The sequence below is a fragment of the Octopus sinensis genome, linkage group LG5, assembly GCF_006345805.1.
Source record: "Octopus sinensis linkage group LG5, ASM634580v1, whole genome shotgun sequence".
Classification (NCBI taxonomy): Eukaryota; Metazoa; Mollusca; class Cephalopoda; order Octopoda; family Octopodidae; genus Octopus; species Octopus sinensis.
Genome location: NC_043001.1, coordinates 15,633,650 through 15,658,016, shown reverse-complemented (window position 1 = coordinate 15,658,016; position 24,367 = coordinate 15,633,650). Strand labels below are relative to the sequence as shown.

General features: G+C 39.4%; 1 protein-coding gene across 9 annotated transcripts in view; it reads left to right on the top strand.

Moving 5' to 3' along the window:
• LOC115211946 (protein C-ets-1) overlaps positions 1–24,367 on the top strand; it is a 145,155-nt gene that overhangs the window by 63,507 nt on the left and 57,281 nt on the right. The window contains exon 1 of one of the 9 annotated variants that reach the window (XM_029780703.2): positions 8,786–8,940. The exons of the other annotated variants lie outside the window; for them this stretch is intronic. Coding sequence (XP_029636563.1) covers positions 8,916–8,940 — 25 coding nt within the window. The 5' untranslated portion in view covers positions 8,786–8,915. Of the gene's footprint in view, positions 1–8,785; positions 8,941–24,367 lie in introns of those variants that run through there. 9 annotated transcript variants of the gene reach the window in all.

The following is a 24,367-nucleotide window of genomic DNA, read 5'->3' as shown; positions in this document are numbered from 1 at the left end:
ATGGTGGTGTGGTGGTGGTGATAGTGTGTATACAAAAGTGGAGGTTGTGGTGGGTGTGTGTATGGAAGGAGAAGGAAGAGGTGAAACTCTGCTGGTGGTGGTGGTATAAGTGTGTCTTGAGCTGGCTTTTTATCAGACCTTCCAGTTCTGACCATCCCATTTTTATTGATATCTATGAATGCATTTGTTCAATGTCTTCTCACCCAACCTTTTTCTTTTTTCTTTTCCTTTGATGTTCAAGGAGGTAACTTAAAGGTGATTTGATTGCTATTTCTAGCAAATAGAATGAACATATACAGGTTCATTGCCTAGGGTTCCAATGATAGATGCCATGGTGTATATGGTGGTGGTGGTGGTGGTCAGAGAAGATGGCAGTCACTGTGTGGGTGGGTGTGTGTCTGTGTGTAGATAGATAATACAGCTGTGTCTGGGGTAGGAGGGAAGGAGAAGGCAGAGGAGCTGAAGATAGCCTGAAACAACAGCTAATTATTTGTGTGTGGTGTGGTGTGGAACAGGTCAGTGTGTTAGGGTGGTGGAGGTCAAAGGTCATGAGAAATTTGTTGTGTGTGTGGAAGTGTGGTGGTGGCAGGTCATGGGAGGGTTAGTCAATGCTGTGATGAGTCAAGGACCCAATTGTTTCTCTCTCACACACACACACACATATATATACATATATATAGCACAACAATAACCACTTGAATTAAAGATGAAGCTGCTTTAATTCCTTCATGGTCCCTTGGCATGCTAGAAATAGCAGCCAGATACCCTCTGATCAAACTCCACTTTTTCAGAGGATATATTGTATCATGTATCTTGGCTGCCATGGAAACCATGGACCAGTGTCTTCTTCTATAGCCCCAAGCCAATTAATGCCTTGTAACTGGATTTGGTTGATGGAAACTTTATGGAAGCCTATAATCTATTATATATTTCATCATCATTATTTAACGTCCATTGTCCATGCTGACATGGGTCAGATGGTTTGACCTGGTTGGCCAGCTGGAAGGCTGCACCAGGCTCCAGTCTGATTTGGCATGGTTTTTTTCTTTACAGCTGGATTCCCTTCCTAATGCTTACCACTCCGAGAGTGTAATGGATGCTTTTACGTGCCATCGGCACCGAGGTGCTTTTACATTTTTACATGCTACCACCACGTGTGCCATTTGTGTGACACCTGTATTGCCCACAACTGCAATTTTCATGGGTCTTCTTCTCAAGCATGACATAATACCAAAGGTCTCAGTTTGTGTGTCTGTGTTTGTCCCCCCAACATCACTTGACAACTGATGCTGGTGTGTTTACGTCCCCGAAACTTAGCAGTTTGGCAAAAGAGACCCATAGAACTAGGCTTCCAAAGAATAAGTCCTGGGGTCAATTTGCTCGAGTAAAGAGAGAGTAATACATATATGACATTTCTTTGTGTATTCTTAATGCGTCCAGGCAAGTTCAAATGCAAAATATGCTAATTGTTGTTGTGTACGTCACAGGAGAACAATTCCCTTTTAAGGCAATAAGGTTTTTCATAACACACTTGGTTTATTATTGGTGCTCAGGATTCTGGGATATCAGTGTTTCAACATGTTGTGTCTTGCTGGCCAGAAGCAGAAGTGCCAGGGCCCTTTAAGCCTTTAAAAAAAACCATTTCTTGGAACAAATTTTCCTGCTTCGCAAGACCCAACATGTTGAAATGGTGCTGTTGATCTGCGTATGTTATAAACAGACGGTCATCATGAACTTGTTGTCCTACGATGCATGTTGCTGTGATGGACATGTGGGGCGTTTGAACCTGCTCAGGCATATTAAGAATAAATATTTCCCTTTCATTTTTTTTTTTATTTGTTTCAGTCATGAAACTGTGCCCATGCTGGGGCACTGTCTTGAAGAATTTTAGTCGAGTGAATCACAACCCCAGTCCTTATTTATTTTCTAAGTCTGGTACTTATTCTATCAGTCCCTTTTGCCAAACCACTAAGTTGCAGAGACATAACACATACACACACACTTCTGTGTTTACATACAATGGGCTTCTTTGAGCCTCCATTTGTCGAATCCACTCAAATGGTTTTGCTGGGCCCAAGGCTATAGTAGTAGACACTTGCTCAAAGTGCTATGCAGTGTGACTGAACCTGGAACCATGTGGTTGGTAAACAAACGTATTACCATAGAGCCACACATGCCCCTATAGGCAAATAGTCATTTGGGATCTCACTGTATGGACTATCCTTTTCCTGAATTTAATCCTCTCTCTACTTAGGGAAGAGCCACACTCAAAACATCCCCCCCCCCAGCCATTCCCATTTTGTTTTCATCTCAATCTTTCTCCAAGCATCAATCTAATACATTCACTGTGTACATCCATTTGACTTTTGCTTTTTTATTGTTTTTGCTTTTTTTTTATTTGCCTATATATATATACATACATACATATATATATTATTGTACTTTGGGGATGGTCATTTTATTTATTACTAGCAGTATCGCCCGGCGTTGCTCGGGTTTGTAAGGGAAATAACTATAAAGCATTTTTAGAGAGTTATAGCCAAAAAATGGGAAAAAAATGATGGTAAATTTTTTTTTAGTTAAAAAGGTCGAGTTGCGTCCCCTAGACAGTCTGTGGTTTGTGTTTCTGATTCTCGACCCCATGTCGAATTTATCGATTTTTTTCAGAACTGGGGGAACTTTTCAAAATTTTCGCTGCATTAGTTTTGAATTATGACATTGGGCTATGTGTGTGTCAAGTTTCATCAGAATCGGTTGAAAGCCGTGGTCAGGGTGAGGGTACAACCTAACAGACACACAGAAACACACACAGACAAACTGCCGTTTATATATAGAGAGATTTATTTATGCTTTTGCCAGATAAGCAGATGCCAAATAAACACACTTCCTTTCCTTCACTCCTTTATTACTGGCATTTTATTATTTTGAAGCCTGTCCATTGTCCAGAATTCTTTCCTCATACATCTGTGACCTCTTCAGTGACACTTTTCGTTTTCCATGTGTGTGCACTTGCTTCACTCACTTCATTGAAAATAATAATAATAATAATAATAATAATAATAACAACAACAAAAAAATAAATTGACCATCACAAACTACAACAGTATCTGTTTCAACACATAATTTCACATCAGGAACCTTGCAAAGCGAACTGATAAATGTGTTTGCATTATATATATTACATATTAGCCTTGAAGTCACCTTTCAGGCTAGATCCTGTGGAGGGCACCTTTGAGGCCTTCATCCCCACTATCAGGCCAGTTCGTGGCTTCCTATTCTTGTAATGAAACTTATTTCTGCAAATGTGCTGAGCACTGATGCTGATCATAGTTTAATCAATAAGCATAGGAGTGAAGTAAATGCAGTAATGAAATAAGGGGAGAGTAAGTGGGGCCCCATTTAAGCGGCCCTTCAGAAATTGAACCTCCTTACGATTACTCCCTGGGAGTTCATGGTATGAAATTCATTGTCATTGCTGCTTCGATTTGGTCACCAATGCTATGTATTTAGTTTAAAATGCAACTGTAAAATCTCAAGAAGAGGGGAGAGTAGTAACTTTACTAACAAGTAAAGTCAATCGTCACAAACTGGCTGTTGCATGTTGCTACTAGTTTAACCCCTCTGGCAGATCTTCCAGCAGCTGGTTATCAGTGCAACACTGCACCCTTTATATATATATATATATATATATATGTGTATATATATATATATATATATATATATACAATGGTAAAATCCTATACCTTGTAGCTTCATAATCTCACAGCTGTGCCTGCACCCGTGGGTGAGAAGTTGAGGGTGAGGAGTCAGGAGAACTGAAATCCGCCATCTTTTCCTTCACACACACGCCCCCCCTCTCTCTCTGTGACCATCTTATTTCTGTATCAATGCCATCGATATTACAAGGACATAAGGAAATGAGATAGCCATTTAAAGTGGTCCTGTGTGAAATATATATATATATGTATATATATATATATACACACACAATTATAAACAAAAAATATATATATTATATATAGAGAAAGAGACACACGTATGTATATATGTATATACAGTGGCCTCTTTCATACTCCTGTTTCTCTTTGGTTTAGACTTTAGAGTACAGGGGGTGCCCTTTCCCCAACTCCTTCCTCTTCTCCCCTTTACTCATGTTTATACTCTTCTTCCACCACCCCTCCTGCCTCCCACACCTAACCCCTGTTATCTCCATATGATATACACAAACACACACACACACACACAGACACACACACTCCTGTCATCTCATATGACAACAAACTCATACAAATACACACACACACACACACGTGTGCACATACACATGCATGGTTTTTGTGTGTCCCTGACCCCTAAAAGCTATTTTGGACAGCGCTGGTTTGATGGCTTGAAACATAGGAGGGAGGGAAAAAAGCAGCAGTAGCAGAGGCTGTGATGGTTGTGGTGATGATGATGATGATTGTGATGATATATTTGTGTCAGTCTGTCTGTCTGTGTGTCTCCAGTCTATGTGGCAGGGGCAAGGGGGTGATGATGCGCGGGGGGGGAGGTTTTGCATGATGACAGGACAAGTTTTTCTTTCCTCCTTTTCTACATATATATATACATATATATATATATATATATATATCAACCCCTTACCTTACACTCAGCTCCTCTATCTCTTCTCTTCTGGAGGACCCTTGTATCCCTTAGCAACAGGGTCAGCAATGGAAATGAGCTTGAAGGTGGGGGGAGGAGGGATTTAACCCTGTCTCCCCCATCCTTCCCCCCTCACTTCTAACCAACCTGAAGATTTCCTTTTTGTCTCCTCTTCCTGCTCTCTGGACTCTTTTTTTTTTTTTTCTTTCAAGTTAAACACAAAAGAATGCTGCAATAAAGAAATTGATAAATGCTTCCCTACTGCTGCTGCTGCTGCCACTACTACTACTTTTCAGCCCCCTCCCCACACACACACACATGCACGTATATGTAACCATTTTCTCATTGTAGACTTGTAATAACTATGAAAACAAGTTGGATAACTTCTGCTGCCAAGGTCCCAACATAGCTTACCTAGCTTGGCCCCTGATGTTGTTTTTAAGGGTCTTTTTTTTTATTATTTATTTATTTTGAGACAAATATAGAACAGAATCGTGACAAGAGATTGCATGTTTGTCTGAAAGGAATTTTCAACCAATAATAAGACACAAGCAAAGCTTTCATCCTCACCATCATTTTAATGTCTATTTTTCCTGGCTGGTATGGGTTGGACACAGTTTAACAGGCCCCCATTAAGTTGCAGAAGTACATTGTACTCCATATCACCTTTGACATGGTATCTCTACACACTCTAACATACACACACACACACACAGTGTCCATTCTACCAATTTCATTTGCAAGGCATTGGTTGGCCCCCAGAGCTATCATCATCATCATCATCATCATCATCATACATCTGTTTTTTCCATGCTGGTATGGGTCAGATACTTTGACGGGCCCCATTAAGTTGCCGGACCACATTCTCCTCCATATCAGCTTTGGCATGGTGTCTTCACCTGGGAAGCCCCATCGTAACACAATTTCTTATTTCTTTATTGCCCACAAGGGTTAGGGGACAAGCAAGGACAGACAAAGGGATTGAGTCGATTACATCGACCCCAGTGCATAACTGGTACTTAATTTATCGACCTCGAAAGTATGAAAAGCAAAGTGGACTTTGGTGGAATTTGAACTCAGAACGTAGCGGCAGACGAAATGCCGTTAAGTATTTCGCCTGGTGTGCTAACGATTCTGCCAGTTCGCCGCCTTCATCCTAACACAATTTCTGTCTCCCAAATTCACCCACAAGTCACTGGTTGGCATTGGAGGGTTATCTATATATAAAAGCAAGCCCCAAAGTGCTGTGTTGTAGGACTGAACCCAAAACCACATGGAAGCTAAGCAAGATTTCTTCGCACATGTTTATATGCCTGTCATTGAATACTTTTTCTGTTAAATGTAGCAGTGCTCCAGTATGGCCAGAACTGGTTCAATACAATTGAGCAACATGCCCTGCCTGCTCATGCAGTCAGTCACACACACACACACCACACACACATACACACACACACACACACACACACATACACACACACACATACATACATACACACACACACATACACACACACACACATACATACACATACACACACACACATACACACACATACACACACACACACACATACACACACACATACACACACACACCACACACACACACACACACACACACACACACCCCGAGAGAGGCTTGCAATTATCTCTGTGCTCTTTGCTCGTTAAGTGTTTGTCTCTGCCACTATTTCCTCCATCACATTATTACTCGTTACCAATAGCACCACTCTGTTTATTTTGCATGTAAATGTGTGTGTGTGCATGTGTATATATATGTGTGTGTATGTAATATACATACACACACACCAATATCACTACCATAATGTAAATGTGTGTGTGTATATATATATATGTGTGTGTGTGTATGTAATATACATACACCACCATTACTAACATAATGTAAATGTGTGTGTGTGTATGCGTGTGTATATATATGTGTGTGTATATAATATACATACACACACCACCATCACTACCATAATGTAAATGTATGTGTATATATGTGTGTGTGCATGTGTATGTATATGTGTATATGTATTTGTGTGTAATATACATATGCACACTACTATAATGTAAATGTGTGTGTGTGGGTATATATAATATACATATCTACACACCACCATTACTACCATACCAATGCTATGAACACCACTCTATCATTGCTATTATTTCGCTAAGCTAAGGAAAAGGGTCTTTGTTTGGTCAACTGACTTACTGGAAATAGCAGCTAAATTACCCCTCCCCTTCTCAAACCATGCATATGACCCAGAAATCCTGCAGTCCAAAAGAAGGGACTGGCACACCTAGAATGACATAGGGGCATGGGACCTGCCTGATAAGGATCCAAACAATAATAACCATCACCATCACCACCACTGTCTCTGATAGTCTCCAGTTATATTACATAGAAAAACTAACCTACCACCATCTAATAATGCTTTGTTGGAAAGGACACAAAGAAGGAAGGTGAGGGGTGACCATAACACACACAGAGTACAGCAATTATATTTATGCCCTCTTCCTCACTAAATTGGAGATTCTTTAAACATTGGAGTTCGTTATCTGTGGTTTTGTTTTTGTTGTTGTTTCACACCCACATCCTATTCTCTCATCTTACAGTGGGACTCAAAGACTGAGAGGTGGCTGCAAGTGAAGGGATTTGTTTTTATAGTAATCTGGTGCATAGAGCAGTGCTACTCAGAGTGGTGGCCCCACAGACCCGGTGCTGGTCCGTGGGCCTTCAGCTGCCAGGATGCAGCAAGTTTCCAGAAAAGAAAGAAACTTTGTAAAATGCTTATGTAATATTGCATTATTTGTTTACAAAATGAATATAAGATTAAAAAATGTCAATTTTTATTAAATTCATTATAAATATTGTTTCCGGTATAAATTGATATTACCAAAATCACGTACCAGAACTGAAGTGTAAAACCCATTTGCTGGTATACCCCAACCATGGATATGCAAGAATAAATTTGGTGACCTCACTAGAGCTAATGCTACAACGAAAAAAGCACTCGGTATACACTGTAAATTGGTTAGCATTAGTTAGTAAATGGCGTGCAGCATTAGAAATTATGATGAAGCTGAAATTGGAGGTCAAAGCAACCCTCTGAATCCTGTCAAACTGTCCTATCCATGTCAGCATGGAAGAGATATTAAGCAAAGGTGTGACTAAGTGGTTGGAATATTAAGATCATGATCATCGTCTGGTTGTGTGTCCTTGAGCAAGACACTTTATTTTACACTGCTCCAGTCCATTGGGCTGGCAAAAATGAGTTGTACCAGCAATTCAAAAGACCAGTATTGTCACATTGTGGAGGCACAATGGCTCAGTGGTTAGGGCAGCGGACTCGCCGTCGTAGGATCGCGGTTTCGATTCCCAGACCGGGCGTTGTGAGTGTTTATTGCGTGAAAACACCTAAAGTTCCACAAGGCTCCGGCAGGGGCTGGTGGGGAACCCTGCTTTCTCTCACTCTTTCTTCCTGTTGCAGTTGTACCTGCATTCACAAAGGGGCCAGCTTTGTCTCACACTGTGTCACGCTGAATCTCTGTGAGGAGATATGTGAGGAGATATGTAAGGGCATATGTGTCTGTGGAGTGCTCAGCCACTTGCATGTTAAATTTCAGGAGCAGGTTGTTCCATAGATCGGATCAACTCTGGAACCCTCGTCATCGTAAAACTGTTGTGGAGTGCCTGTAACATTCAGTGTTTCCTAAGAATGAGTCAACAAGGCATCACATTTCTTCATTTGTCTTCTCTGTAAAAATTGTAGAATTTTTATCTCTCTCGATTTCACTTAATTGCTCACACCATCACCACCACATCTCCCTCCCTTCCTCTCTTTCTCCCTCTATGTGTATGTGTCTGTGTGTGTGATCATGTACTCAACACCCTTGTCCTAGTCGTTCACTCGCTGGCGGCTTTTTGTATGGTGGTGATAGTATTCGTAATGATAATAATGAGTGTGATGATAAAAGTCGGCGGTTGTGACGGCGGCGGCTGCGCGTGTAGTGTTTGATGATATTAATGCTGATGGTGCTTGTGGTGTTGGGAGTGGAGACGGCGGCGGCGGCATGTGCTGGTGACATTAAAACTCATTAAGTTTATCTAGAACAATGATGCGCAAATACTGGCACACGATCTGCTGTGTTAGTTTCAAATTTGGGCTTGGTTAAAAAGTTGATGGAATGTCACTCTCTATATATCTTCTCTATCACACACATACCCACACTTAGGTAGAACGATAGTTCCTCAAATTCTTTAAGCGATGAAGTTTACCATTATGGTTCACGGTGAGTTTATTTTTTTTAATGATTATTTTTCTGTTCCATTCTTTATATATAAATATAATAATAATAATAATAATTTGAGGGAATATATACACGCTTTATTATTTTGCACATTACTTAATCTTTGGTATATATTTTATTTTATATTTAATATTTCTATGTAATTAAATCTTTCATTTTGAATTAATAAAAGGTGGGTTTTTTTTCCTAATTTATATATATATATATTTATAAAATTTATGAATAAATGAAAGAATGGAGCTGAACGACAAATTAACAAATTTCCTTTATTTTCGACATATGTTTCGAAGGCTGCATAAACGAATTATCCATAAAAAGATATTTCATTTTTCTACTCAAATATAATATATATATATATATATATATATATATATATATACATATTAGAAGAAATGAGGTACTCAGAAAATCGGATGGTTTATATTTACAGATATTTATTTGTATATTTTTTTTTTATATATCATATAACTTAGATCATGTATCAGCGCGTTCTCCCATTCTAGTGGGGGTTTCAAATCAAACATATATATATATGTGTGTGTGTATAGATGTATGTATATTTATACACACAAACACACACGCATATATGTAGCTGCTGCCTTAGTTAATTTATATATATATATATATTAATTAATATAGCTGTTGGTTATTAGCGGTCAGCAGTGTTCCGATGTTTATGTATTTCTTCTGGTTAACGAATCTGATAAAATGACCTATATTGCTGAGAACTTTATTTTTACGAAACCAGTGGTCACTCCCTGGCGAACTGCTGGACTGCGGCCATGCTAAAAGCACACACACACACACACACACACACATATATATATATATATATGATTATTTTGTTTTCCATTTCTTAACTACACATGCGTGTGCCCCCACATCTCACTTCTTCAGCGCCGGGTCCAATGCCTTCATCTGCGTTGGTCCGTGATTAATTAAATCTTATAACCGCAACCATTCTGTCTTGTTAGCGGATGTGTATGCGTGAAGAAAAAGAACTGTATTATTCTAATGTATCCTTCCGTGTTTTTGTTAGCTGATATATGTGACTGCTATTTCTAGCATGTGTATCCACATAAGGCTCTCCCGTTGTCTCATTTCTTAGTGTGATTTTGTAACAGTTACAAAGTATTAGAAGCCTTCCTCGGCATCTTTCATCTGTCCCACTCAGACCTTCGGGCAGGAGGCTTCTACTAGCCCCGAATCGACCAAAAAACTTAGCGAGTGGTTTTGGTTACGGAAACTGAAAGAAGCCTGTCTCTGTGTATACATGTTCGTCTCTCACAACTGGTGCTAGTTTGTTTACGTCCCCCGTTATTTTGCTGTTCGGTAAAAAGAGACAGAATAAGTAGCAGGCTTTAAACAAAGTCCTGGGGGTCAATTTGTTCGCGTAAAAAAAAAAAAACTATTCAAGGCTGCCCCAACATGGCCGCAGTCCACCGACTGAAACAATTAAAAGATATATATATTTATATATATTCCCTGATGTTGTTTACACAGTCAGCTCAATCCTTGTTGTACAGACACACAACTATGGCTGGATGTAAAGTGTTTACAGCTGCGACGATTATTATTCCGTTTCAACACGTGTATATATGTGGTTAGATGGATAATTATCTATTTCTAACAGGCTGATCGATTTCCTGGTTTCTTGTTCCGCTTATTTTGTGTAGAAATCTTTTTTTTTTTTTCCATACAGACAGCTCAGGATGTGTAGCTTAGTGTGTGTCTATGCATGGCTGAAAGATTTAAAAAGTTAATTTGCTTAGCTAGCATATATATATAATCTTGGGTTCGATTCCATGTACAGGAACAGAGACAATTTTTCCTTCTGCGATATTTTTCGAATAACTATGTAACTCGAAGTCATGACTTTGTGTTTTTGTATTTTATTTACTTTGTGTAAAAAAATTATTTATTTTGTGTTTTATTTACTTTGCTACGTAGTCGTTGTAGGATCGACTAGCTAGCGCGAGTGCGCGCACCTGGACCACTGTTCGCTAGTAGTACCGTCTCTCCCATACCTCGCAGGCTAGGGAAAAGGGTTAATATTTTTACCTCATTTTATATTTCGATTCTGAAAAAAAGAAAAGATTTCTTTCAAAAACTTTCACTTTTTATTTCTCTGTTCTTAATTTTTACATTCATCAACTTCTGTACCATTCTCCTTCCTTATATGAAGGGACTTCGAGAGACACCTAGTCTTAAATTCATCATTTTAACCATATGTTTGAGAGGACCCTAACATTTCGATTGAAGGCGGGTAGCTTATTAGGGTGGGCTGTTTTATATTGAATCTCTCCGAGAATTATATCCAAACGGTTTTAATTTTATTTAACGTAATATTTTTCTTTCGAAAATCTATTTCCATTCATTTCACGGAAATTTTTTTTTTTTTGCTTCGGGGGGAAAAAGTATGATCGGACATTCCGTATTTTAAAAACTATAGGGGAAAAAAAAATTTCTGAAATTTTTGGATTTATGGGATTGGGGTTAAATTTTTTAAAAAATTATTTGAATAATGGTATGAATTCTCATGTGTACAACACACGTTGTGGGGGTTTATTGAGTGAAAACACCTAAAAGCTCCACGAGTCTTCGGCAGAGGTGGGGTGGCAATTTCCGTCAGTTTCACCACAACTTTTCACTCATTCTTCCTGTTTCTGTTGTACCTGTATTTCAAAGGGGCCAGCCTTGTCACGCTGAGTCTCCTTGAGAACTACGTTATGGTTACACGTGTCTGTGGAGTGCTCAGCCACTTGCACGGGAACCCTGTTCGTCGAAACTGACGAAACCCCACATTTTTATGGCTTTTTTTTTTTAAACTCGATAGATAATTTTATCTTTTTAACGATGTCTAGTGTCCTTTCCTAGATATCATGGGGAGTTCGAATTATACAGTTCCATATTTAAGAGCTGAGGAATTATGTACATTATTTACATTCGACGAATATTTGTCCTCATCTTGTTTATTGTTAACATAACATTTCGGCTGATGTACCCTCCAGCCTTCTTCAGGTATCTTGGGGAAATTTCGAACCTGGGTTCTCAGTCCTAATTTCGAATTATATATATGTTGAAACAGCTGTGACCTTGTTAGGTTTTGCTTTCTGAACCATTTCCTAGAGATATGTCTTGTGTGCAACGGGTCTTTTCGTCAAAAGACTTGCTAGTGAAATCTCGAAAGCTGTAGTTGAACGGCGGGGTCGAGAATTGAACTAATGTGGTTGCGATGTGAACTTTGGCAAACAACCACGTTGATATGCATACCTACATACATACAGGCGTAGGAATGGCTGTGTGGTAAGTAGCTTGCTTACGAACCACATGGTTCTAGGTTCAGTTCCACTGCGTGGCACCTTGGGCAAGTGTCTTCTACTATAGCCTCGGGCCGACCAAAGCCTTTTGAATAGATTTGGTTTACGGAAATTGAAAGAAGCCCGTCATATATATGAATGTATGTGTATATGTTTATGTCTGTGTTTGTCCCCCCCAAAATCGCTTGACAACCGATGCTGGTGTGTTTACGTCCCCGTAACTTAGCGGTTCGGCAAAAAGGACCGATATAATAAGTACTAGGCTTACAAAGAATAAGTCCTGGGGGTCGATTTACTCGACTAAAGGCAGTGCTCCAGCATGGCCACAGTCAAATGACTGAAACAAGTAAAAGAGTACATTATAGAATTCTTGGTTTTCATCCTAGCGGCCTGGGTTCGATTCCCGGCATGAGAATGTATAATTAGCGGTTCGGCAAAAGCGACCGATAGAATAAAAACCAGACTTGTAGAGATCGAACTATATATATATATATATATATATATCTATATATATATATATATATATATATATTGAAACAGCTGTGACCTTGTAAAGTTTTACTTTCCGTATCATACGCCTGTCGATATATAGGATATGCGTGTTGTATGCAACGGGTGTTTCGACAAAAGGCTTACTTTAATTAAAAAGATAAATACTGGAGTGCTACAGTATGGCCACTGTCCGTCGATTAAAACAGCCAGAAGAAAGAGATAATGTGTGGTGTCGACATATAGCATTTTTTTTAATATGTTAGCATGTTTGAAGCAACTGTTTTTACAGCTGGATGCTTTTCTGACTTGTAATCTGCCAAGCGTGAAACGGGGAGTGGAGCCTGGTTTATGGCATCCAACTTGCCAGACAAACCAGATAACCACCAGAGTTCTGTCCCTTGTTCAGTGGTGGAGGAGGGGGAAAAAGGAGCGGGGTTATATCGCAGTAATGCGACCTTAAATTCACATCCATATGGTCGGTCCTTAAAGAAGCACAGCTGGCTTTGTTGCAGATTTTGATACGCGGCCAGCAATTTGGGGATGGTATTGGTCTTTTGATTGGCGTTTTTCTTTTATCGTCTGCAAAAGGTTGAAAAGCAAAGAGAGAGGGTTGTCCTTGGCGGGATTTGAACTTAGAATATGAAAAGAAAAAAAAAAACCCGAAGAAATGCCACTAGGCTTTTTGTGCGACGCGCTAAAAAAGGGCCTGCATTTTTTTTTTTTTTAAGGAAAGGATTGGTCGATATTATTTCACTGGTACTTTATTTCATCGATTCCCTAAACGATTCTATTTCTTACTTGCCGAATCTGGAGAAAGGGTTAGTAGAGCCTAGAGCCCATGCAGGCCCTCAGATGTGGGTGAGTTTTGGAACCGTGTTTAAATTAACCTATTCTTCGGAAACCGTTTTAGAGTCAAATTTTGGCAGCTATTTCAAGCGTGGTGGTATCTCTTAGATACCCTAAATTATAATTTTGATAATAATTATTACCTTTGAAGGTTTTTATTCCCATGCTGGCCACTTGATAAGTTCGATATTTAAATAACGATCTTATACTTATTTACATAAATTTAAATATATATATTTGTGTGTATTTGTGTAAGTATATGTATGTATTAATGCACAAATATACATACATGCGTATAAGCACATACGTACGCAAAAAATACATAAACAGCGATTCAGCTGGGAGTGACAATTAAAGAAATAAATTTGTAAAAATTGACAGAAATTGCCGAACAAATAGTTTTCAGTTTTCATATACCATCTCCGAAGGATTGCCTTAAATTGATCAACACCTGCACGAAAAACATGAGCAAAGAGAAGATTCCAGATGACTGATTTTCTTGGGTAGAAAGTACCAGTTGAACAGTAACGTCGATGTACCCGACTCGCCCTTCCCTCAAAATTAATGGCCTTTAGATTTTATTATTATTATTGCCGGTGCTGTTCCCCTCTCGGCATTTATGTGTATAGCAGTCTCTGTTTTACACTAAGTATAGGCGCAGGCAAGGTTATGTGGTGAGAGGCTTGCTTCCCAACCACATGGTTCCGGGTTCAGTCCCACTGCGTGGCACCTTGGGCAAAATGTCTTCAACTATAGCCTCGGGCCGACCAAAACCTTGAAAGAAACTGAAAGAAGCCCGTGTGTGCGTCTGTGTTTGTTCTCCACCCACTGCTTGACAACCGGTGTTGGTGTGTTTACGTCCTCGTAAGTTATTGGTTCGGCAAAAACTCAGGCTTAAATATAAACTAAGATCAGTACTGGAGTCGACTAAAATTCTACAAGGCGGTATGTATGCAGGAGTGGCCATGTGGTAAGTATCTTGCTTACCAACCACATGGTTCCAGGTTCAGTCCCACTGCGTGGCACCTTGCGCAAGTGTCTTCTACTATAACCCCGGGCCGACCAAAGCCTTGTGAGTGAATTTGGTAGACGGAAACTGAAAGAAGCCCGTCGTATATTATATATATATATATATATGTATGTATTACGTCCCCGTAACTTAGCGGTTCGGCGAAAGAGATCGATAGAATAAGGGTACTAGGCTTACAAAGAATAAGTCCTGGGGGTCGATTTGCTCGACTTAAAGGGCGGTGCTCCAGCATGGCCGCAGTCAACATGACTGAAACAAGTAAAAGATTTAAGGCGGTGCCCCAGCATGGTCGCAGTCGAATGACTGAAACAAGTAAAAGAATAACAGAATGTGTATACACACACACACACACACACACACACACACACACACACACACACACACACATATACATTCATCCAGTGTTTCGTCCAGCCTCTCCCTTCTACCCCACCTACCCCACCACCGTCTTCGCCACCGCCATCACCGTCGGTGCCCGTTCTTGGAAACTAATGTCTCCACACGTGCAGCACACGGCACACTGATCCATTTAACGACGACTCATTAAAAAACAGCGAGAGAGAGAGAGGAAGAAAGCGTGCGCGCGTGTGTGTATGCGCATAGGTGTTTTGTTAGTGTGGGTGTGTGAGTGAGTGTGGTGAGTAGATAAATTTGAGTGTGTGTGTATGTATGCGTGTGGTGCTTGGATGTGTGAGTCATACTGAGATGGAGAATTGTGTGTGTGTTGATGGATTATGTCTATCTCTGTATGATAGTGTTTTTTATGGATGTATGGAGCCCGAGAGAGAAAGTAAGAGTTTGTATACGTGTGTAGATGTGTGTGTATATATATACACACGCACACTCACATATATATGTGTATGTGTGTGTGTAGATATATGTATATGTATGTAGATTATGTATATGTATGTAGATATATATTTAATGTATGTAGATATATATGTATATGTATGTAGATATATATATATATATTATATATATATATTATGTATAGTATGTAATATATATATATTATGTAGATGTATGTATATATATTATATATATATGTAGATTATGTATATATATATATATATATATGTAGATGTATGTATATATATATGTAGATATATATGTAGATGTATGTATATATATATGTAGATATATATGTAGATGTATGTATATATATATATGTAGATATATATGTAGATGTATGTATATATATATATGTAGATATATATGTATGTATGTATATATATATATATATGTAGATATATATGTATGTATATATATATTTGTATGTATGTATGATGTTTGGGCGCGTAGAAGGATAGAAGTGTAGTGTGTGTTGGCGTTTTTCTTGGATGTGTGTGTGAGAGGGGTGGAGGGAGAGAGAGAGAGAGAACATCTTGACATGAATAACCTTTAATCGCGAAGTGAAATGATGAAGAAAAAAAAAATACTTTTACACTAACTGCTTCGTTTGGTACCTTGAAAAAAAAAAGAGAAAAAAGAAAGGAGAAACTGTGCTTACTAGTTTCTTAGCGTGTTCTGGTGGCGTCACTAATTGGTCACTTACTGCTTACAAGTACTTATACACACATACACACACACACACACAGACAATATTTACTGGTTTACACATACATACGTACACACATCTCACACGCATTCACTCTTGTCTTCTTCACATCCTTATTCAAACAAAATCGCAGATTTTACGAAACGAAATTTTAGATCCGTGATCTAACGGGAGAGAGCAAGCATTTTGGTAAAGAACTAGTTTATCCTCAACTCCATGTTCAGGTCTGATGAACGAACACCCCTTTTTTTTTTATGAAAGTAGTTCCAATTATGACCACTCTTCCTTTTTTTCAAACTGCGTATGCTGATTTAAAATTATCCTACGTTTCTTTCCCGGATCAGCCAATGTTCGACAATTGGATATAGATTTGATATTTCAGTATTTTAGTTACTGCGCTTTGGTTTTTGAGTTCAAATCTTCTCGATGTCAGTTATATATATATATATATATATATATATATATATATATATTCAAAATGTGACCGCGTGTGTACCGTTGGCGATTTTTTTTCCTCCGTCTTCCCTTCCTCGGATCTTTCCTTTTCCTATGTTTCTGACGAAACGTTAAACCCTCCTTCTTCCCTTCCTTCCTGAGCGTCCAATAATACTATTTTTGTTCCACGTCCTCGCGTTGTTGTGTTTTCTCTTTGTGTTTTCATGTTTGGATTAACTATATATATATAGATAGATAGATAGATTGAGCATATGTATGTATAATCAATAGTGTATATTATAAAATTAACTATAGTATCTTCTACACGTGTTTCAGTGATCATCGCGAGGGATATTACGTAACGATTTCCTTATGCTATGCTTGGTCACCATCACGTCATCAGAAGTTGCTATTTGAAACGTGCGTGCATACGCGCGCACAACACTCACAAAGAAAGAAGTAGTTAGAAATAACAAAACAAAAGTTAGACATTCTACAAAGCACAGCATCTTTCAAGACAATAAACGAAATAAAAATACAATTGTCCAAACATTACGTTTCTTAAATAACCAGTGCATATATATATATAAAACTATATCATGTGTATCTAGAGCTACCAGTACATGAGCTTTTTCAGATACCTTCGCAAACAAGACAAAGTCGCTCTTAAAAAATACATTTGGCTTAAAGAAAGACGTGTCTCCGACATTGACCAGCTTTGAAAGTACAGAGCATCCACAGTAATTGTTCAAAACAGCGCAGTTTATGTTTAGCTGAGAAATATCGTATCATAAAACAATCCACGCCGATAATAGACCAAACGACAAAGCTAATGTAGATTGGCAGGCCAAATATGGAAATTTCTCTATCTCAAAACTAGCTCGTTGTGTCCAAATACCTGGATTCTGACAAAATCATGTTATTGATTTACTGGCAATCAGTGTGTGTGTGTGTTCATATCGCGTTATGTTAATGACAATTTTACATTAAACTTAAGGATTGCTCAATACTTTTTCTGAAGTACATATTTATTATTAATGTTTATCAAGACAATGACCTCGAAGTTTCGGCCTCCTTCTGAAGATACTGCCAACACTATTCTTAAAGAATAATAGTAACTTGATACGAGGAGTTTATACAAAAATACTAAGCGGGGCGAAATGCTTAGCGGTGTTTCGCATGTCTTTACGTTCTGAGTTCGAATTCCGCCAAGGTCGACTTTGCCTTTAATCCTTTCGGGGTCGATAAATTAAGTACCAGTTGCGTACTGGGGTCGATCTAATCAACTGGTCCCCTCCCCCAAATTTCAGGCCTTGTGTCTAGAGTAGAGAAGATTGTTGTTGTTGTTGTTCTTCTTCTTCTTATTATTATTATTATTAAAACTCTACCACGCATATTTCTCGTTTCCACACGCACTCATTCACATTCTCTTGAAAAACGCCGCCGCCGTGGTGATCTCATTCTCGCCCACAACATCATAAGCGGAAAGTGTAACCTCCCGAAAGAGCTGTTCTTCACTCCTGCTCCAGAGCGTCGGCTGCGGGGTCATTCCGAAAAGCTCTACCTGCGACGATTTCATCTCAATCGAAGGAGAGGAGCCTTCTCCGTCCGGGTTGCGGATCCGTGGAACAAGCTGCCAGACGAGATGGTGAAGATGCCGACGACCGCTTTGTTCAAAGCCTCCCTTGACCTCAAGTGGGCCTGAACTCTTTACACGAACACCACCCTGTACTTAACTCCATGTCCCCCTACATGGCCTTGCTATTTGCTTTTGAGCCAAATTAACTAACTAACTAACTAACATGAGTAGAACATGTTAGATATTGCGAAGTTTTTATTGGCCAAGTTCAATTTTGCATCGCAATAAATCTGAAAGGTCATTAAATATAAAATTTCCAAACCAATTACATTCATTTCATTATATCCAGTTAAGTAATTGAGTTACAGGATATAAACCCAAAGTCTCTCTCTCTCTTCTATAAAAAAAACACTGTTTTAATATTGGCATTGAGTAAAACTTTTTTAGAACTTAATTACTTGTCCGTTAATTACGAGTTGTGAAGTTTGTTTTCAAATTCAAAACAATCTGAAGTTTATATTGTTAAGCCAATACAACAACCTTTCTTATTATGTACAGGTATATATATATATATATATATATATATCGTGTACGTGTGAAGAGAAGTGTGTTCTCATGCAGGAAAGAAAATAGGAGAGTTGGTTTGGGGGGCTTTAAGACGCACCTGAGTCTTAAAACGTCTGATAAGACTCAGGTGCATTATCATCCGCCCCAAACCAACTTCTCTATATTTTTTTCCTGCGTGGGAATGCACTCTTTTCCTCCATATAATATAGATATATATATATATATATATTATATAATATATATATATATATATAATATCTATATATATATATATATATATACCTTGCAAGGAATGGAAATGCCGTTCAAATAAAACCAACGGGAAAAAATAACATCTCTCTTACTGGTTTCAGTCATTTGACTGCGGCCATGCTGGAGCACCGCCTTTCGTTGAGCAAATCGACCCCCAGAACTTATTCTTTGTAAGCCTAGTACTTATTCTATCGGTCACTTTTTTGTCGAACCGCTAAGTTATGGGGACGCAACACACTAGCATCGGTTGTCAAGCGATGTTGGGGTGACAAATACAGACACACAAACGTATACACACACACACACACATACACATATATATATATAACCCATGCTAGCATGGAGAACGGACGTTAAACGATGATGATGCTGATGATATACGACAGGCTTTTTTCAGTTTGTATCTAGAAAATCCACTCACAAGGCTTTGGTTGGCCCGAGGCTATAGTAGAAGACACTTGCCCAAGGTGCCTCGCAGTGGGACTGAACACGAAACCATGTGGTTGGTAAGCAAGCTTCTTACCACGCAGCCACTCCTACGCCTGTACAAACTCCAAGAAATCAACTCGAACCTCGAATTCTTTAATGGAGAAATTCAATTCAAACTTTAATAACTTCCACGTTTTAAAACTCGGGTGCATCTTCAAATCCCCAAAACCAAGTCTGATATATAATGTGTGTATGGTAAGAAGCTTGTTTCACAACCACATGGCTCCGGGTTCAGTCCCACTGCGTGGAACCATGAGCAGGTGTCTTCTACTATAGCCTCAGGCCAACCAAAACCTTGTGAGTGGATTTGGTAGACGGAAACTGAAAGAAGCCTGTTATATATATGTGTGTGTGTGTCTTTGTGTCTGTCTTTTTGTCCTCCATCACCGCTTGAGAACCGATGTTGTTGTGTAAACGTTCCTGTATGCTCACGGTTCGGCATAAGAGTCCGACAGAATATGTACCCGGCTTCTAAAACATGTAAGCACTGGTGTCGACTCGTTCGATAAGAATTCTTCAAGGCAGTGTGTATGTGTACTTGTATGAATATGGATGAGTGTCCTATGTAATGTGTATGTGTACTTGTATGAATATGGATGAGTGTCCTATGTAATGTGTATGTGTACTTGTATGAATATGGATGAGTGTCCTATGTAATGTGTATGTGTACTTGTATGAATATGGATGAGTGTCCTATGTAATGTGTATGTGTACTTGTATGAATATGGATGAGTGTCCTATGTAATGTGTATGTGTACTTGTATGAATATGGATGAGTGTCCTATGTAATGTGTATGTATGTGTGTGTATGAACACCCACGCAAAATGTATGTTATGTATGAAGTAAAAATAGAGTATTGTTTAAAGACTCCGATGTGTGAATGAGTGTATGAATGGTGTGAAAATATGTTGAAGTGTGTGTGTGTGTGTGTTAGTGACAGTGGCTGCAATATGGAAGACAGTGGCTCCATTGTCAGCCAGCCTCTATGACTTCCCTTGGGAGACAAGACTTGTCACGTTTCCGCTCAAATCGGGCGACCACGTGACCGATGATATCCAGGTACAAATGTGGTGTGCAGCTGAAAATCATCAAATAGTCCTCTCAATACACCACACACACACGAACATACATATATGCATACACACACACACACACACAGATGCATACATACACTCATACACAGGCAGATAGAGGCCCCATAGTGTGTGTGTGTCTTGTATTAATCTTGTCTTTCTCTCACTTCCGTATTTTGAATAATTTTACCAGTATCACTCATATTTTAAGATTGTGTAGGCGTAGGTTTTTTTTCATACACACACGCACATTCATTATATAGATAAATATGTAATTAAAAATAAATTAATAAATAGTTATTATATATATATATATAATATATATATATATATAATATATATATAGTGTGTGTTTTCACGCCACTCCGCACGTAGATTGGAGTGGAACTATTCTAGGGCTTATCGATAGTTTACCGATAGATATCCGATCGTGAACGCGTTGTGCTGTATTGAACGACTTCAATGTATACACACGAACCGCAGAAACACGTATTTATTTCTTTAGTGCCCACAGGGGGTTAAACATAGAGAGGACGAACAAGGACAGACAAAGGGATTAAGTCTATCCCAGTGCTTAATTTATCGACCCCGAAAGGATGAAAGGCAAAGTCGACCTCGGCTGGATTTGAACTCAGAACGTAACGGCAGACGAAATACGGCTACGCATTTCGCCCGGCGTGCTAACGATTCTGCCAGCTCGCCGCCTTCGCAAGAACACATGTTGATATGTGAAATTGTATGCTCTCTCTGTCTGTTTGTCTCTCTCTTTCTTTCTCTCTCTCTCTCTCTCTCTCTCTGTCCCTGTTTAAAAACTCTCTCACATATCTATCTGTGTGTGAAAAGACGAGTGTATGCATATGTATGCGTGCATGCATGCACACACAGATAGATAGATAAATACGCATGTGTGTATATATATATATAGTTCAAATTTAGAGAAAACAAAAGGCGAAGACAATAGAAGGAACAACAAGCAAGTGTAGTAGTTTAAGCCTCGGGAAGAATGGGGAAGTCTTCGACGTTTCGAGCCTACGCCCTTTAATGGAAAGGACCGAGAGGTGGGGAAAACGGAGAAAGAAAATGTGTAGAGATTAACGGTTCAACATTGTGTGTGGATGTGTGTAAAATAGATAAACAGGATAAAAGGAAAATATTCAATAAATATAGCAGAATTTGGATGTAATCTGGGGAGATGTTCTGTGCTCCTCTCTTGGGTTTGCATTTAATCATCCCCCGTGCCACTGTGAGACTTCCTTAAACCGGAGAAGACAGTTTTAACCATTCGTTCGCCGTGGCCAATCTCTCACACGAAGAGTAACTCACTTTCTTTATTTTGGCACTCAGGCCACTAACACAGAGAGGGAGATTACAAGGACAGACACCACACCACAGTGGGGACAATTAACATAAAACGAATGAGTATGAATATTATATAATAATTAATTCATTTATTGGCCACAAGGGCTGACAAAAATCAGTTAAAACATAAAGGGACAAAACACAGGACGAAAGTTACAAAGGGTTTTGTCCGTTTGAAAAAAGGTCCATGTACAAAAGCAGGATAACAACGAAATATAAGTAACAATTAAAACTCCCAATAGGGGGAGGCGCTTCGAAAGGGTTACTCGTGGAAAAACCCATAAAAGCCACGGGAGCCTGGTCAAAAGTGGGGTAGAGAGCCTCTTTCTCCTTTTATATTTTCTTGTGATTTTTCACAGGTGAATCCTCAGAATTGGTCCGCCATGGGCCCCACTCATCTCATCTCATGTAGTACCATTTGAACGTTTGTACACACAGTCTTGTCACTCTATCTGTTGAGAGTAACTCGTGAGCAACTACTCACCATGCTGGGACGGGTTGAACGACCGGGGTGAACTTCATATCTGGGAATAAACTTAGAGAGTACCCTCGCTCTCTGAGAGTACCCTCACTCTCTTGCTTGTATATCAAACTTAAAAGCATGACACATGCCTGTACGTACACAAAACCGGTCTCTAAGCACGTGTATGTCGTAAAGATATATCCTACATGTGCGAATAGAATTTAGGGGAAAAAAAAAAGGAAATGGCAAACATTGCAAAAAAGATTTTTTAAATAACTGAGATAATACATTGTACTGTGACCCTAAAATGATGTTGGAATGTGCAGCGGCCCCTTATTTCGCAACATATGGCGCAGAATAACTCGGGGAAAACTAAAATGAAAATATGCTTGAAAAATATCTGAAGTATTTCAGCAACTTTGGGTGTTTATGCAATATTAGGGAGTCGGAGTGGAGGGGGGGATATCTACCACTCTCTCCCTCTCTTCTCCCCCACTTTGTCAACACACCAACATATGTATGTGTGTCTCTTATCTTTTACTTGGTTCCCGTCATTAAAATGTGGCCATACTAGGGCACTGCCTTGAAGAATTCTTAGTCAAATAAATCGACCCCAGGACATTATTTTGTCTTTTAAACCCGGTACTTATTCTATCTTGCGCCGGACCGCTAGCTTAGTGGGACGTGAACACACCAACACCGGTTGTCAGGCGGTGATGCAGGGAACAAGTGTCTTCTACTATAGTCTCGGGCTGACCAAAGCCTTGTGAGTCGATTTGGTAGACGGAAACTGAAAGAAGCCCGTTGTGTATATATAGGTGTGTGGGTGTGTGTTTGACCCTCCCCCAAACATCGCTTGACAACCGATGCTGGTGTGCTTGTCCCCATAACTTAGCGGTTTGGCAAAAAAGACCGATAGAATAAGTACTAGGCTTACAAAGAATAAGTCCTGGGATCGATTTGGTCGACTAAAGGCGGTGCTCCAGCATGGCCGCAGTCAAATGACTGAAACAAATAGAAGAATGAAGTCACCCATCAGTTACTTTAACCGAACCCCAAAAAAACAAGCATTAATATATATTGTGAAGGCGCAATGGCTCAATGGTTAGGTCAGCTGACTCGCGGTCGTAGGATTGCGGTTTCGATTCCCAGACCGGGCATTGTGAGCGAAAACACCTAAAGTTCCCCAAGGCTCCAGCAAGAGGTAGTGGTGAACCCTGCTGTACTCTTTCACCATATCTTTCTCTAACTCTTTCTTCCTGTTTCTGTTGTATTCACAAAGGGCCAGTCTTGTCTCACTCTCTGTCACGCTGAATCTCCCCAAAAACTACATTAAGGGTACACGTGTCTGAGGAGTGCTCAGCCACTTGCACGTTAACTTCACGAGCAGGTTGTTCCGCTGATCGGATCAACTGGAACCCTCGTCGTCGCAACCGACGGAGTGCCACTCATATAAGTGAATATCTCAGGATTTAAATTCCCACTTTTCTCTCTGTATACATTATCAGCTTGCTCCACTCGTTTAATGTAAATGGTTTGTAGCCAGCAGCGAAATCTATAACTGTGAATGACTTGTAAACATACATACATAGACGTATACATACATTTATAGTAAAAACGTCTTTGTACACAGCCAGTTGTCGCCCTACAACCGAAGCTACACAACAGCTGCTGTCTCATTCACAAAAAAATCTTTTAAGTCACGTACCATCTCTTTCCTTCCTACCACTTGTAGCACACGCACACGCAACTGGCTTTTGCGCCCGTGGTGGTGGTGGTAGTGCGAGGTGAGGGGACAGTTCTTTGAGTTTGGCTGTGTCCGATTCCCTTTTATCTTGTTCTTCCTCAATTTTGGTTTTGATCCGGTTTATATTCTGTCTCTCTCTCTCTCTCTCTCTCTCGCTGTTCCAACGTGGTTTAAATACTGCGCTCTGATTTTCCCGCC